The sequence below is a fragment of the Sciurus vulgaris genome (assembly GCF_902686455.1).
Source record: "Sciurus vulgaris genome assembly, chromosome: 8".
NCBI lineage: Eukaryota > Metazoa > Chordata > Mammalia > Rodentia > Sciuridae > Sciurus > Sciurus vulgaris.
In genome coordinates, this window is record NC_136468.1 from 1,892,543 (window position 1) to 1,905,301 (window position 12,759).

Consider the following 12,759-nt stretch of genomic DNA (forward strand, 5'->3'; position numbering starts at 1 on the left):
TCATTGGGGAAATAGGCAATAAATAAGCCAAAAAGAAAAAAAAAATCAAGTAACGTACACTGTGAAGGCTTGTGCTCAGACAGAGGGTGCTGGGGCATCAGGCTGTTCTTGGGGCCATCGGTCCCATCTCAGGAGACGGGCCGTGCGAGGACTCGCTGCTGCTCCACCTTGTCAGGACTTTGGTCCTGTGGCCAGCCGCAGCCATCCTGCTTCAGTCGCACGTGCAGTCCCCCCCACCCAGGTGAGCAGCACTGCAGCTTCCTTTTAAAAGTAGGCACGGATTCTGAGCAGGTACTGGGCATTTGTGCCAGCCTCTTGCTTGTTGCTTGCAGTGACTGGTGTGTGTAAGAGTAGGGTGATTCCGATGGATGCAGGCATATGTTTTCCACAGCATCATTCTCGAGAATGTCTCATGTACCATAATAAAGTCCTTCTAATTGGATCTTATTTGTACTTTATTTCATAACAAATATAAAGATATCTTACCTAACTTTATTAAGGGCTTTTTTATTTATTTTCAACAGGAATCACTAGATTTGATCTACTTGGAGACTTTGGAAGGTTTAATTGGCTGGGGAATTTCTATATTGTATTATCCTACAATTTGCTCTTTGCCATCGTGACAACATTGTGTCTGGTCAGAAAATTCACCTCGGCTGTACGAGAAGAACTTTTCAAGGCCCTAGGTAATCCTGAGGTTTATGGGTATATTTGTTTTTGCTAATTAATGATTTTGACATTTCAGGTAATTTAAATTCTTTGTTCAGTGTATAATGAGAGAAGCTCAGTTCTTGATCCACCACATAGGATTGTGATCTCTGTGGAATCACAATGTTGGGCCTCAAAGCTCTTGTCTGTGAAAGGGTGGCGACTCTTCCTCTTTAGGGCTGTGTGGACACTAGCTAAGTGGGTCCTCTGAGGGCTCTGCACACTGCCTGGCACACTCTGAGAGCCCAGGGGTCCTCAGCTCCCTTTTCTCATGGTGGTGGTGATGCAGATAACACTGTTGAGTTCCTGTTTTCTGGTAATGATGCCTTTTACTGTTTCTTAAAACTTTTTTGAGGCTCAGAGTTTGTAAGTACCAGGGAAACCCATAATTCTCTTCAGTGAACCAGATAATTCAGGATGACAGTGTTGGCTGTCTGGCATTGGAAAGGGGACTCACTGCCATGTACTGTGGGCATCATGTGCAGGGTGACTATGGTGTATTTTTCATGCTTACTTCCACAGGAATGCTAGACTTATGCCGGGTCTTACACTTTAGGACAACCAGGGATATATGAACTATCTTGGGCTTGGGGTATGTAGTTTTATGACAAAAGATGGGAAAGACGGCGATTTATTGTAGAGAGCTATAGAGAATCCTGACAGCAGCTCATTTGCCTGAGATGACACCATTTGAATGCTGTGGTTTTACTATTTCAACAGGCAAGATATTGACTGATTCCTTAAGGTCCAACTCTCAGATAACCACATGAGCAGCAGTAGAGCTGCTTATACCACCAGCCTGGTGGCCTTTAGGAGGAGAAAACGATCCCAGCTTATCAGTTCATACGCATTTTCCTTTGAATGTACCCTGTGAAGGGCAACTGACTGAAGTGCTGGCCTGAGAGGAGGAAGCTGCCTCTCCTGTTGACCAGGGCACCAGGTGATCGATGAACCCTAGCGCCTCGGTTTCATAATGCTAACCAGGTGAACGCTGCAGAGTCCTCTCAGTGGTTGCCTAGAGTTTAAGTCTGCTGCTGTCACAAGAGCTGCCGCCACCTAGGAGGACTCGCTGTCCACTGGCTGGCCAAGACGGGCATGCTGGCGCTGGTGGTGCGCTCAGTGCTGGGTGAGGGTGCTGGCTGCCTTTGTGTGGCGGCAGGTCCCTGGTAGACACGCAGAGGTAAGGGTCTTCACGTGTCGGCCACTCTGTGTTGTGAAAGCTGACAGATTTCCTTCTTTTCTCAAGTGTTTGCTGTTACCCTTCGGAGTACTCTCCGGGGCCATTCGTGCATAGAAAGAGATCCTCTTTAAGTGCCTACAGTGTTCAAATGAGCCATGATTTTTCCTTGGAGTCGTAATGTGGTTCTAAAAGTTATCTCCTTTTTTTTCTTTCCTGTTGTCTTTCCCCCTGCTACTACGTCCATGGGTAATAACAGTGTCCATCTCAGTGAATACCTAGTACATATTAGCCACGCTGATGGTGGTAATGGGGGCGTTGTTTCTGGAGCTGTCCACAGAAGAGGGACACGCAGGTTTTCAGAATGCGTGACCTGTGCCGTGCCCCTGTTTTATGAATGAACTGGCTTCAGCCTTCTGCTGTAAAAGCCAAGCTCCATTTCAGTGCAGCCAGTGACTGCCTTGCTGACCCTCCCTTCACTCAGTCCCTCTTCTGAAAAACCTTGCTTTAACCTGCTTTCCTGCCTCCCACAGCTGGAGCTTCCCTGCTTATTTAGTGGTTTGGCCATTACTAGGACCAGAACTGTTTTTTTCTTGGTTTGATTCTTTTTTCCTTCCATTTCCCTTCAAATGCCATACATAGGTTCAACTTTACTTTTTCTTTCCTTTAGATAAGTAGGTGACAGAAATTTTAAAATTGAGATTGCAGTGTTTTAAGAGTAATGTAAAACTGCCTAACAGGAAGATTATCATCTGGAGTTTTAGGAATAAAAAAGTCTTTTCCACATTCCTTTTTTTTTTTTTTTTTTTCTTATTTTCTTTTTTGGTGGTGCTGGGGATTGAACCCAGGGCCCTGTGCATGCTAGGCAAGCACTCTACCAACTGAGCTATATCCCTAGCCCCTACTACATTTGTCTTTGAAGTATTCAAAAGGTCTGGACTTCATAAAAATCATTTCTTTCTTGTAAAGGTACTTTTTAATGTATTTGTGCATGTCACTGTACTTCTTTTTTGTTAAAAAGTGAGTCTTTAGTACCACCTAAACTCTTAAGTTTTCTTGTACCTTTCCTTCCTATGAGTCCACAGTGTTGTTTCATATATCAGGCATAGTATGGAAGTAAGAGCACATGATGCAGAGGGAAATCAATATAACTGAAAAAGATGGTGATTTTTATGTTATAAAATACCTTTGAGTAATGAAGTATTTTTATATTCAATTTGCTCCTTTGTTATTTCTTTCCTTTTTGGTAATTTTTTCCCATTGCTTTTCTTCTTAATTATATGCTTAATATTTTGGTATTTCCTTCCGTACATTTTTCTGCATGTGCATAAGCACATGTGTATTTTGGGGGACACACATCCCCAGCCTTTTTTTTAATTTTTCATTTCGAGACAAGATCTTGCTAAGTTGTTTAGGGCCTCCCTCACTAAATTTCTGAGACTGGCCTTGAACTTGCCATCCTCCTGCCTCAGCCTCCTGAGTCATTGGGATTACAGGTGTACACCACCATGCTAGGTGTGTGCATGTGTACTTTAAAATAAAAATGGGAACATATCTGTCTCAGTTTGTCTGGGAAGCACACTTTGTGATGGAAGTGAGCTTACTAAGAGCAGATTTATTGGGGAAAGGGGAAGGGAAAAAATGGAGGGACTGTGAAGAGTAATTGTGCTTTGAGCCTCTGCTGGTCCTGGGGGAGTTGTGACTATGGATGACCCTGCAGAGTTTCACTGAGGTTAAAGGGGGACCCTCACACGTCTCCCAGTTGCTGGAGGCAGACTGTCCTGGAAGGGGGCCGACTTCCTGCCCAGAAGCTCTCTCCAGCTAAGGTCATCCCCAGGGTGAGCTGCCAGTGGGAAAAGAAATCTCTCCTTCCTAGAAAGCGTCTGGCCAGCACACACACGTCCGCAGTGAATCTGAATGCTCTGCTTTGTGCACCTTCTCCCCCCCCCCCCCCCCCCAAGCCCCGGCTGCTTGCCCCCGCGACACTCTCTCACCATTGTCTCCATTTTCCTGCAGGGCTTCATAAGCTTCACTTACCCAGTGCTCCAAGGGACTCAGACTCAACCAGGCCTTCTGCAAATGGGCATCAGAAGGCACTGTGAGACCCGAGCTGGCGCCACTCGCAAGCAGGAACCCTGGAACTCCACACTCACGGCACTCCTGTCAGACATAGAGCGTTTCTGCCGACTTTGGTCTGTGTTTGGGGCTTGGGTCTATCTATGTCATTTTCTTCATGATCTCAGAACCTGGCTATTACTGATCTTGTTCTTTAATGTAGTTTTCTGACGGACCCTACGGTTCCTAGTTAAACACAGGTTTCTTAGTGATGTTGTGGAAAAGCACACTCTTCTGCAGACCCTTTTGCTCCTGTCCATCAGTGCCATCATCCAGATGAAAAGTCCCCACCTGCAGCGAACGTGGGAAGAAAGGCAGACATCCAGACTCCCTGCAGATTCACTCACACCCCACTGTGTGTTTCATGAGGATGCAAAAGCCTCGAAAGACCCTGTTGGCCCCAAGTGAAGCTTCTTCAGAAAATGCAGTTTCTAGATGCTGGAGTGTTTTTTTGAGACTGGATCTCAGTATGTTGCCTAGGCCAGCCTCCGCCTCCCAATCCTTCTGCCTCAGCCTCCAGAATGCTGGGATGACAGGAGTGCATCACCACAGCTGGTTTCAGATTTCATAGGAACTGCTCATCTCGATCACCATAGCAGCGGGTGCATTGGGATTGTAATGATTACACATTGTATTCTTATTTACTAAGAAGAGTTTCTGATTTATGTTATAGAGAGTTCATTAGACTTTGAGCCAAGGGAAAAATACTAAATTCTTTTAAAACTCGAGTCTTAGTGACAACCACAGGAATATCTTCTGTTGTACAGTATAGTAAGCTGTTATAGGGAAAGTACTACGTAATTGTAGTTAATGGACAGTTTATGTGCATATAACTCAAGGTCACCTCTCGTGACAGTTGCCAGTGGTGAGTACACTCATAACTTAGGTTTTGCCTTTTATGCTACATGTACACTTAAAACTTTTAAAGCATTTTTTTCAAAGATCACTTAATTTCCTGGTTTCTGTGACATTTATGAAAAATGTAATTGCTGAGTGGTAGAAACCCCTTCTTTCCTCACATTCTTCAGGCTTTTGCTACTTTTGTATATGCCATTTTAAGCTTCCAACTTATAAAAGTTACCAGTTCAACACCCAAACTCATAAGATTAGCAGTCTCAATGTTAAGAATAGATTTGCATTGTAATGGGATTTGCTAGCTGTTCAGTTACCAGGTTGTAAATAATTGTTGGGATGGCCTTTTGACTGTTAAGTCCATGACTGAGACCATGAACGTGTGTTCTGGGTTGCCATCACCAGGAGGAAGCCCCAGATCTGTGCATGCCAAAGTACAAGATTGGCCCAATGGCACATAGTTCAGTCCTGCAATGCTGTATGAATATATATGTTCACATGCACTCTGTATATGGCTTTGGGTTGTCTGTGTTCAGACAAAAGGGAAAGTTCATTTTTTTTTTTCCAAATTGTTGAATTTAAAGTTTTTTTTGGGGAGAGTGGGGACATTTATGAAAAAAGCAGTATCTCCACTTATAACCAAATAATAAGAAACTTTGTATATTTATAAGCTCCATTGAGTGTACTTCTCCTTTATTTATACCTCTGCATTGCTTTTTGAGCTCATCTTTTTTAAAACGCAGCTGAGTTTTAAGATAAAAAAAAAAAAAAAAATTCGTTTTCATTTGTGGTTCTCATCAACACTCAGTATATACCACCAGTCTACTGGTGAATTTCTTAGCATAAGATGCACATGCCTAGAAATTTATAAAAGCCAGCTGCTTTCTAATTTCACTGTTAATTATCTAGATTTTAGTATTAGTTGCAAGCTTTGATTTTACTGAAACTTGGGATCCATACATCGAGCAGATCAAGTCAAGGGGAGAACAGAAGAAAACTCAGGAGTACACTAAAATCATCTTTAGCTTACATCAGTTTCAGGGCACATCCAAAGAAAGAGTTCCTGGGTATTTGTAAGATGTCTAAAACTTTTTTAGTAAAATATTAAACTTTTCAGTGTCTGTCTCCACTTCTTACTCATTTGAAAGTTTCTTCCATCTGAGAACTTAAGTCAGGTTTGGATCCATAGGCTTAAGTAGAACAGGTTTTAAACCTTCAGACACTCATTGGGTGTATCTTTATTGCTATGAAGAGAGGTTAAGCTTTAAATGGAAGAGTAGTTTCCTCTGGGATCTCAGTGCCTTTGACTGTTAGATACAGAGTTCTGCTACACAATCACAGTCCTGTGAAGCTGGGCTCTGGTCACATCCACAGGACTCTTCCTCTGGAGTGAGAGGTTTACTCAAATGCAGGTGCTCTGCTGGACATATGCTGGATGCTGGTTTGTATGAGAACCACACAAGTGGATGGCAGCTTGTGGAAGCTACATGTTCTGCGTACTGGTGAGGACAGTCACACTCAGGAGCCTTTCTTTTATTGTAGTTGTGTGCTGGAGAAAAAGAAGGTGAATAGGCTCTGAAAGAGTGCTCCAAGTACTCAGAGTTCATTAAGTCTGCAACTACTGTTTTATTCTAGATGGACCGAGGTACCCCAGTGACTACATCAGATCAAGTGGGGTATTCTCTTTTACCCTTATTTTCCATTTTAAAAGGGCATCAGGCACTATATTTAACAAGGTTGTTGAGGGGGTTTAGCTTTTTATCTTTAATTGGTTCTATAATATTTAAATGATTTTTACAGTTAAAAATTTTGTAGATTATAACATTTGTATTGGTTTTTACTGCTTTTCCAGGGTATTTCTTAGATTTAATACCCACATAGCCTTATGTACATCCTGTTTTATAGACCTGTTCTAAGCCAGGCTTTGTGAAATTGCACGCATGTGTGTGTGCGCGCACACACACACACACTCTGTTCCTTACATTGCTGTGCTGAAGGACTGGTCAGTGGGCAGGGAGGAAGCCTGGGTTTTTCTGCCCGTCATGTACCCCTGCTTGCAGCAGCCACCTCCACCTGGCTTTGCAGGGTGCTGCAGACCATCTTTGAAGCTTCAGTAACAACTTTGTGGGCCCATGGCACAGGGTCCCCTTGTTCACAAACCCTTGTGAGCTTGCCTGTGGTTAGCACAGTATTTAATGCATACAGGAAGAGCATAAATGCAGTACTGACTTTTTGAGTTTAAAAAACTGGTATAATGTTACTTTTAAAAGCAACGTTTGGGCACACTGATAGATTATTTTGTTTATAGACTGTTTTTTTTACAAATCATCTTTATTTCTATGAGATACTTTCAGTGTGACTTTTAAAATGTTCTAGAAAATTAAAGTTTTACAAAAAGTAATTTCATATTTGGTTTACAAATACTTAAATGTATATATTTTAGTATTAAATACCATCATGTCTAAAGCTTTTTTTTATAGGTGAATTCCATTTCAGTTTTACAAGGGGCAGTAATTATTCTGGTGAACAGATGAGTAGAGGAAGAGGTTGATATTGTCATTCTCTTTTTGTTGTAGAGTTCTTAGCAGAAAAATTCTGCAACCCAAAATGTTGCACCAATAGTTGAAAGCGCGTGTTTTTCTCCTTTGAGTTATTGAAGCTAATTAGATTTGTTTAATTTCTCTAATTTCTCCTAGGACCGAGCAGCTCCTGCCTGTGGTCTAGCCAGCTTCACCCAGAGTCCTGCAGAGTAAGCGCTGCCAGCCTCTGTCGGTTAACTGGCAGTGCACAGGGCCTTCTGTGTACTCTTGTTCACAATAAGCAGCACATTTCACTTAGTAACTCAGCTCACGTGCTCAGCATGCGCTTCGGCTGTGTGCTGCATGCTGGCATTTTCCATTTCCTTCTATTGTTATTTTTTTAAATACTAGACACGAACCTCTAAGTTATTTCTACTACTGGATGACAAACTGGAGTTTGAAAAACAACCTTGGAATCTAGTTTGAAAGAAGAATTAGTATAAAGACTTTTTGTTTTGGTCTTTGGCTTTCGAATATTTGTTAAGGCAAAATTCAATGTTACAAATACCAAAAGTACTGTGTACATAAATTACTTGTTACACTGCAAGAAATATAATAAAAATCAGAAATTGTGAAGACTCTTGAATATGATGGGTGAAATTTCAGAGCTGAGTGACCTAGTCATGTCTTACAGGAGGCCACAAACCAGGCTTTCAAAAGAACCTTCAACTTCCAATTAGGGTGACTGAATTAGGAAAAAGTCTTTTTTCCAAGTTAAATATAAACAAATAGGAAATCCAGACAACATCCGCTTACTCTCTGGTATGCCTCTGGTGTTGCATTCTTGCTTGTCAGGGTCCTGAGCTCACAAGCATGGTGTGACAAGCTGGGCATTGGGTGCTGTGAGTGGCGGTGGGACTCTAGCGTCAGGTGGGGCACTTCCTGCTCAGATGGGCGGTCTCGGGGGAAAGCCTTGTCAGTGTGAGGGGCTTTGTGAATGTTGTGAAGTCGGGTCTTCTCCTTTGAAATTCTGCTGTGAAGTGACAACGTTGGCGCTTAGAGTCAAGGTGTGCGGTACACTGTGGCTATGTAGGCTGACCCTGCAAACCGTGTGGACTTAGTGGACCTGGAGACTGAAGGGACAAGTGCAGTGTTGCTGACTCCAGTGCTGGTCTCCTCCCTGCGTGGCCCTCCATGCAGTCAGTCTCTGGTCCTCCCTCTGGTAGCCCTAGGTTGATGCAGTCTGGAGGGACACACTTTGTCTTTTGTTATAATTCTCACTGTGGAGTCTCATCACAAAGACTTGGAAGCAGAGCTGATATAAAAGAGTTTTGGGGAAGGGTGGGTGAGCTCACGTGCCCTTAGAACCTCCCTGTGAAATAGGAAGTCCCTCGATTTACACATAAAGGAACAGAGCGCATGAAGCTGACGGTGTGTGAGACCAGAGTTGTGAGCTGAAGAACTAGATGCCACTGTGGCCCGGGTGTGTTCAGCCCGGCCTTGCTGGTTTCAGGCTCTTGGTTTCTTGGTGACCCTCACTGGCTTGTTTGGGGTGTTCAGACAGACAGGTCTCTGAGGGAGTCTCTCCTCCCACTGCCTATGGGCCGAGGGGCTCGAGAGTGCAGCCCAGCTTGCACGCATCTGGTCTTAGCCCTTGAGTGAAGCTCTTTTCACTTAGATGCAGCTGACACTTGGTTAATGCAGACACACATCTAAGCAGTGAGTGTGCTTTCAAGAGGGCCCTGCTTTGACCTACAGCAGGGACGACAGGCCGTCAGTGGCAGCCGTCATCTCTATCTTCCATGTGCAGGCTGCTGTGCTGCCCTGTGTGGTGCGTGGACTTGCACATACCTGTGACTTCACTCAGCCCCACGAGAGCACTGGAAGCAGGCCCCGTCCTGAGGACGCTTCACCCAAGAGTCCCTCTGTGGACAGAGGCAGAGTCCTGTCATCTTAACCAAAGCAAGGTACTAAAAGGCCCAATCTTTTGTTTCAAGATCCTTACCTCTGTCCTGAGTGGTGCCTGCTGAGGATGCTGGAGGGCGCTTGTGAGACGGTCCAACTTCACGAATGCCCTCATGTGGTTTGAAAGGAGGAAAGTCTGTTTTGAAAGCCAGAAAACATAAGATCCCACTTAGCTTGTCACCACTGTCAGCCTTGCAGGTTTCTGGGTCTCCTGTCCTCTGCCTTGGGGAGGCTGTGACAGAAACCTCAAGCTGCTGCTGCTTGCTGGTTGAGAGAAGCTTGGACGTGGCAGACTTTGATGACTGCCAAGCCAGAGGTGGCCCTGCAGTCCAGGCCCCTGCCTGGCGTCAGCTGTCTCAGCACCACCTCATTCCATCCTGTGGTTTAGTGAGGACGGGATTGTGGTCAAGGGTTGGAAAGAGTAACCACGGTGATCTGTGCCACATTTGCCAGAGGAGGAAATCCCACAGCTCTGCCGCATGGTGGAGGGTGGAGGGGCTTCTGTCTGCATGAATGTTATGTAACCTCCATGCAGGACCATGGCTGCCCTGCTGCAGTGGACTGGTCTGTCATACCCACCAGGGTCTGAAACCCTGGACATGTGTGGTTTGTTAGCTGCTGTTTTTAGAATTAACCTAAATGTTCTTTGATGACTTTACTTTTTAAGGTAAGTGTCTGATTAGTTGTAGCAGATCCTCTACAACATGAAAATAATTTCAGAAATTTATAACAGTGTAGGAAGAGCTGAGCTGGTGTTTCCTTAGAAGTCACACGGTATTCGTCTAGTTCACATGAGACTTCAAATGCCCTTGGTTATCCTCATGGACACTTTAATTTGTGTAATTTCCTAAAAATCATAGTTTCTTCAACTACAAAAAGGATTTTGGATTGATGTGGGTAGGTTAAAAGCTTAGTACAAGCAGGAAAACAATTTTGAGTCTCAGTTCTAGATCTTCATCATGTCTCACCTAGTTGAGCTTGAAGTCTCGTGAATCAGACATTAATCACAGCTTTCGTGTGTGGCTTTGTCCTGGAAATGCCAACCACGTCCAGCTCTGCAGAAGGCAGGACACTGGATCATGAACACATGTTCCCTGATTCATCTGATTCAATCTTAAATTCCAGGGTTTGTGCGGGACCAGGGTGATTCCATGTGGTTGCCCAGGACTGCTTCACGTGTGTGACCTCCCATGTTCCTGGATCCTTCCCATTCCAGGAGAGCAGGCTTGTCCCGTGTCACGTGGCTGTGTGGCAGGTTCCTTGGCGCTCGCACCTTGCCATCAGCTCCCGAGAGGTGTCTGGCTCGTTCCCGCTCCCAACTGCCGTAAGACTGACCCATCTTTCTGCGTGCATCTGGGCTGCCGTCTCCTCGGAGCGACTCCCAAGAAGGAAGTCCTGGTCAGAGGTGTCCTGAACAGTCTCCAGTTGAACCCCACCTGCACTTGCTTCCCAGTGTGGGAGGTGCTCTGTGACGGGCATGGCTTGCCAGCCCTGCACTAGTGGCCACTCAACAGGCAAACATTTCATTGCTTTTCTTTGCATTTTTAATGACCTGTCGGGGACATACTTTGGTTACTTGAGCAGCTCTTTGTTACTTCTGCTCTTATGAATTATCATTAAGCGCACTAAGCCCATTTTTCTTCTGGAAAATGCATGATTTCCTTATGTATGAAAACGTATTATGGATATTAACTGTTTGTCTTTCTGGTGTATCACAAGTGCCTTTCCTAGTTTTTCAGGGTTTTTTTAAACTTGTTCACAGTGTTTTTCTGAATGAAGACTTTAGATTTTGATGTCAAAATTTGCATATCTTATGAATTCTTGTGTCATACTTAGGCCTTCCCCACTGCAAGATCTAAAAAATATTTACCCATGTTTTCCCTAACAAACAGTGAGATATAATACACATACCATAAAATTCACTCTCCTAAAGCATATAATTCGTGGCATTAAATATGTTCATAGGGTCGTGCAGCCATTACCACCACCAGATCCCAGATGTTTCCATCCCCTAGCTAAAGGCCTTTCCTAGGCTCCTGTCCTCCCGTGATGCGCCGCTGCGGGGCTGGACTGCCTCTGGGGAGGAGTGGCAGCAGTGTGCACAGCAGCGGGGCGGCAGCGCTCTCGGCTGGAACGCTGTGAACCCAGCCTTTCCGCCTGTGGGAAGAGCGCCCATCCCTTGCTCTGACTGACTCCTGTCCTCTGTGTGGTCCTCCTCCTCCCTCAAAATCCTCTCTGGTCACTCCCGAAGAGGCCTTGTACCCAGAGGGCATTTCAGGTCTCTGCCAGTCAGTTTCTCGGTTGAAACTGAGTCTGCTCCAGACTCACCCTCAGATCAGCTGTGGCCCGAGGCAGGGAGGAGAGGATGAGCCATCTGCAGCAGCCCATAGGTCAGGGCAGGTCCGAGGCCAAGCCTGGAGTCAAGGTCCGGTGAGTACACCGGCCCACTGGAGGCCAGGGCTGCTGGTGCCACAGGTGGCACAGGACTGACCAAAGGGGTGTGATGGCAGTCTAACAGGGTCTCACTGCTTTTCACCTTTGTCCTTCAGAGGTTTCTTTGTGGTCTGGTACGTGGCCAGTTTTCACAAATGTTCCCAGCATCCCTAAAAAAACCCTCTATTTTTTCTGTTTTATGTATACACAAATATTCATAGCAGCTTTATTCATAACAGCAAAAACATGTGAATGACCCAGGTGCCCAATCAACAGACTCAAACACATTGTGGAATATGCACACAATGCAGTGTTGTTAGAAATTGTTGTCTTGATCAGTTTATGGTTTGACGAGTGAGTTAATTCCCTTTTCTGACAGTTTCTCTTAGCAGCTCCTGTTTTTGATTCAAGCACTGCAATGTTCTTTTGGTTCATAAAGACTCAAGACAGTTACATCCTCATTGTGGGTTGTAACCTTAATTGTTACAAATGCCTCCAGCCTCACAAGTCTCTCAAGTCTCTTCCTCCCGCACTTGGTGGTGGTTTGGTAATTGCCTCCGACCCAGAGCATGCCAGGCGCTTAATTACGAGCATTAGAGACAGAAAGGGAGGCAGAAGGCAGGAGAGAATCGGCTTCGTCCTGCAAGGCGGCCTGGGGGCTACCGGCTGCTGAGGGGATCGCTCTGCCTGTTGAGGAAGCCCAGTGAGAGCTGGGACACAGCCTCCCGTCCTCGGAACCCTCCTGCTAACTCATATTTCTTTCTCTATCAGTGCTCCAGTTTCCATCCAAGAGACCTCATGAGACTGCGATGTGACAGTGTAAAGGTCTGCATGTCCTTATGTCTGGGCCTGAGCGCGCCATACTCAGATTGTCTGCAGAAGCCGGTGATCTGTGCAGGTTGAGTTGGCGTGGTGCAGGCAGACTGCCCCGGCCGCCAACACATGCCAGTGCCCTGACTGGCAGAAGGGGGAGATGTGTCTGCTGCTTGG

The 12,759-nt window shown here is 45.2% G+C and overlaps 1 protein-coding gene across 1 annotated transcript in view; it reads left to right on the top strand.

Annotated features, from left to right (window-relative positions):
• LMBR1 (limb development membrane protein 1) overlaps positions 1 to 7,690 on the top strand; it is a 162,372-nt gene extending 154,682 nt beyond the window's left edge. The window contains exon 16 of the mRNA XM_079152646.1: positions 3,902 to 7,690. Within this exon, the coding sequence (XP_079008772.1) occupies positions 3,902 to 3,987 (86 nt within the window). The 3' untranslated portion in view covers positions 3,988 to 7,690. The remainder of the gene's footprint in view (positions 1 to 3,901) is intronic.
• Positions 7,691 to 12,759: the final 5,069 nt, after the last annotated feature.